Source organism: Chaetura pelagica, unplaced genomic scaffold (genome assembly GCF_000747805.2).
Source record: "Chaetura pelagica isolate M959 unplaced genomic scaffold, ChaPel_1.0 scaffold562, whole genome shotgun sequence".
NCBI classification, from domain to species: Eukaryota; Metazoa; Chordata; class Aves; order Apodiformes; family Apodidae; genus Chaetura; species Chaetura pelagica.
In genome coordinates, this window is record NW_009952307.1 from 50,251 (window position 1) to 53,855 (window position 3,605).

The 3,605-nt window shown below is 45.4% G+C and overlaps 1 protein-coding gene across 1 annotated transcript in view; it reads left to right on the forward strand.

Moving 5' to 3' along the window:
• Positions 1-469: 469 nt before the first annotated feature.
• Positions 470-3,605, forward strand: part of SUSD3 (sushi domain containing 3) — a gene marked incomplete at its 5' end in the record, with an annotated part of 14,571 nt that continues 11,435 nt past the window's right edge. Inside the window, 2 exons of the mRNA XM_010007819.1 lie at positions 470-658; positions 2,149-2,296. Coding sequence (XP_010006121.1) covers positions 470-658; positions 2,149-2,296 — 337 coding nt within the window. The remainder of the gene's footprint in view (positions 659-2,148; positions 2,297-3,605) is intronic.

A 3,605-nucleotide genomic window follows, 5' to 3' on the forward strand; every position in this document is an offset into this window, starting at 1 on the left:
CTTGAAAGACAGGTTTCTGCAGGGTATGACAGGATGCTGTCAAGGAGAGGGACATACCTGATCAGCCCATCAGGTCTGAGTGTCGTGGGGAAGATGTTATGAATCCCCCCAATGTGGAGGACACCAGCCCTAGGGCTTCCATACACACACAGAGTCCAGCACACCCGGGATCTGTACGAGCACCCACAAAGTGACTCTTGTTTTTTTAAATCTTTAATACATGCCAGTCTGAGTATTGTTGTGTTGCAACACGAGTAGAACCCACTGTGTCCCAGGGTCAGAGCAGTGAGACTGTCGAATGGCACCCAAGGGTGGGTGCTTGGCAGAGCAGTCAGCAGCGCCCATCCCGAGCCCTGTTCCTTGTTTTGACCATGAACTGGGACTGATTTATAACCTGATCCCAGTAAAACTGAAGTGGGCCTTTGCTTCTGGCTCTGGCTCTGCATTGTCCTGCTGTTTCTGTTTGCAGGGCAGTGCAGCCGCGTCTCCCCTCCCCAGCTGGGGACTCTGCAGATCCTTCAGGGCAACGGCACGGCCCTGGGGACAGTGATCACCTTCCAGTGCCCTGCTGAGCACCAGCTGGAGGGGCCGGGCGTCATCTCCTGCGTCTGGGAAGGGAACAGCACCCGCTGGACAGCTGCAGTGCCCTCTTGCAAGCGTAAGGCTCTTCCCACGCCAGCCCCTCTGGGCTGCGTCCCCTTCGTGTTGCCCTGCCCACCCCCTCCAACTTTAGGATGAATGTTTGACATCTCTGCAAGGAAAAACACAAATTCCGTTTCCTTCAAAGTTGCCCCCACTGACTGTAATTGAGCTCCGTGTGTGTTCTGACATCACTAATTGTTGTGGCACAGAAAAGACTCAGTTGGCTTTATGCCTGATCTCATGTCACTGCCTTGCTCTGTCCCTGCAGTACATGCAGCTGTGGAGCTACAAGCTGTACCCCTCTTTAGAAAATGTATAGATATGACCAACTAAGGTGCCAGCATATTTGTCAACTCCCTAATCTCCTGCCATTCTTTTCTGAAGTAATTTTAGCTGTAAAAGAAACACAGTGATATTTTTTTAACAATTTTAGGTGGTTGCCTGGGGGCAACTGCGTGGGAATGTTACCATATTAACAAATATCATGTGAGTGGCAACAACATGAACTACCTTTCATGCTGTGTGCCTCCTTATTTATTAGAAGGTTGTTAGTAATTTGACTAGAAGTAGGCCCAGGGAAACAAAACATGGTACCTCTGAGCTTTGAGAATCTTAGCCCTTCTCAGACCTTGTATAATTTTAAATCACTGGTAGACTGGTGGCTCTTTTAGACACGTACTGCTCTCTCACCAGCTCAGCTATTCTTATCTCTCATTTGAGAGATTCCATTAAAGAAAAATGAGATAAATCCTCCCCTCCAAAAGCTGCAGAAATAGCAAAGCTTTGTGTAGAGTTCATCTGAACCATTTCTGATGCTGGTTATTGTAGTACTGGAAGAACTAGATGAGTTTTGAAGCAAGACATGCTTAGTGCTCCAGCTGAGTTGGCAGTGATCTGTCAGCTGTGCCACACCACATTCCCACTCCTGCTCTTGTCTAGGTAATTCACATCCAACCCCAGGGCACTGTAAGCACACAGCCCTGCAGATACTGTCCCTCCTTCACCCAGCATCCTTCCTCAAACAGAGGAAGACCCATTTTTTGCTGCCTGCCAAACGGAATGTAATTATCTGGTACTTCCTTGCTCTAAACCCATTTACCCATTAAACCTATTTACCCCTATTTATTTTTGCAGCTCCAATCCTTAACAATTGCTTGTAAGAGTTTGCTAGCTCATCTGCACTAGATAATGGTGACGAAGTTGTGCTTTTTAGCTACTGCAGCACCAAAGGCACTGCTTTAATTAGTTGCAGTGGTGAAGTATTTGTGTACAATTCATTAATAGCTTATAAACAGGAGATTTTGAAATAGCCCCATTTGAGGCCTGCCTGGCCCTGAGCTGAAGCCAAGATACTCTGTTGTCTTGACACAGTATGTGAAAGTCCTCACTGAGCTATTATGAGCAGAAGTGTGAAGCAGGTAGGTTTCAGCACAGTTTAATGAAAATGTGAAAGATAATTTAATGGGTTGACATTAGAAATGTGCTTCTGTGTTTGCTTTGCTGCAGCCATATCAAAATATGAGACGTTTGGATTTAAGGTTGCAGTGACTGCCTCCATCGTGAGCTGTGCTATCATTCTGCTGATGTCCATGGCTTTTTTAACTTGTTGTCTCATCAAGTGTGTGAAGAAAAGCGAGAGGAGGAGGACTCAAAGGTACGTCAAGAAAAGATTTCTAAAAATCAACATAAAACTGTATGTCATATGGACCCCATTGCTGTGACAGCAGAGACCTCCAAAGGACTTGATGTTCACCACACCACAGTGATGTTAATTACTTAAAATCCATCATTAGTAGGTTAGGTTTTAGGCATAAAAGACTTGGAATTCAGTACTATTTAGGCACCTAATGTCTGTTAATGTCAGATGGCCTCACTGGGCCAAGGCAGATCTGGATTTACCCAGGATTATACAGAAGCTGAACATAAGCTCTTATCTCCTGTCCCAGTCTTTCCTTGAATTATTTAAGATTGGCTGCATTTTCCCTCTTCTCTCTTTCATTTTTTCCTTTGCTCTTGTTGAGCATGGCTGAGAAAATTAATCTACCTGTGTCAAAACCATCAAAGCCCTCAGCATCTGCAGAGCATCCTTAGAGCTGTCGCTGTGCTGAGCTGGAAGGACCTAAGAGTTTGTCTTCTGGTTTGATGCACAAGACAGCGGGAAGGGTTATAAACAGGGATGGAAAGAAGTAGCATTTAGCAATCCAGTTCATGATAAAAACTCATGTGAAGGGTGGCTGTGTGACCACTTCTGGCTGTATGCTGAGGCTGAGCCCCTGCTGTTCCTGAGAGCATCCACCCAGAGGCACCTGCTGCAAGAGGCTTCCCCCTGGCATCTCTGCTTCATGGCCCTCTCATTTTCCTGCTTGTTGTGCCCATCACTCCCAGCTCGGGGTGGCTGCTCCCTGTCCTGCTGCTGCCTGCTGTGCAGACAGCAAAGCTGCACTTCTGGGTGGTTTTAAGCATCTTATTGCTTCAGAGAAGTGTTTGGAGTGAGGTGGGGTAGCAGTGGAGCAGATGGAGACTGGGCAGGACATGTACAAAGGTGACTCTGCTCTGGTCTGTGTTTTATCTAGAGCTGCATGGGGACCAGCTTAGGGAGGAAATTCTGTCATTTCTAAATCTGATTGCAACCAAAATACAGATTTTTCTGTTTCTTTTGAAAGGGTTTTGTGAGGCAGAAAAACAAGTCTTTGGTGTCATTCATAACGTTAGGTTTTCACTGATGGTGTGAAATAATTTTTGAACCAAAGGGTTGATGGACATTTTTGGAATCACTGCTTTGCTTTTTGGTGAGACTATTAATACAAAAAAGTCCTTGTTTGTTTTTGTTTTTTTTAAATGGAGTTTTGTCCAAAGTAGATACTCACATGACTCTGATGACTTCATATTTTTCTCTTATGAAAGAAAAGCCCTTCACCAAACAGCTTGAGCTGGTTCTGTCATCAGGACATAACGTTATTCCT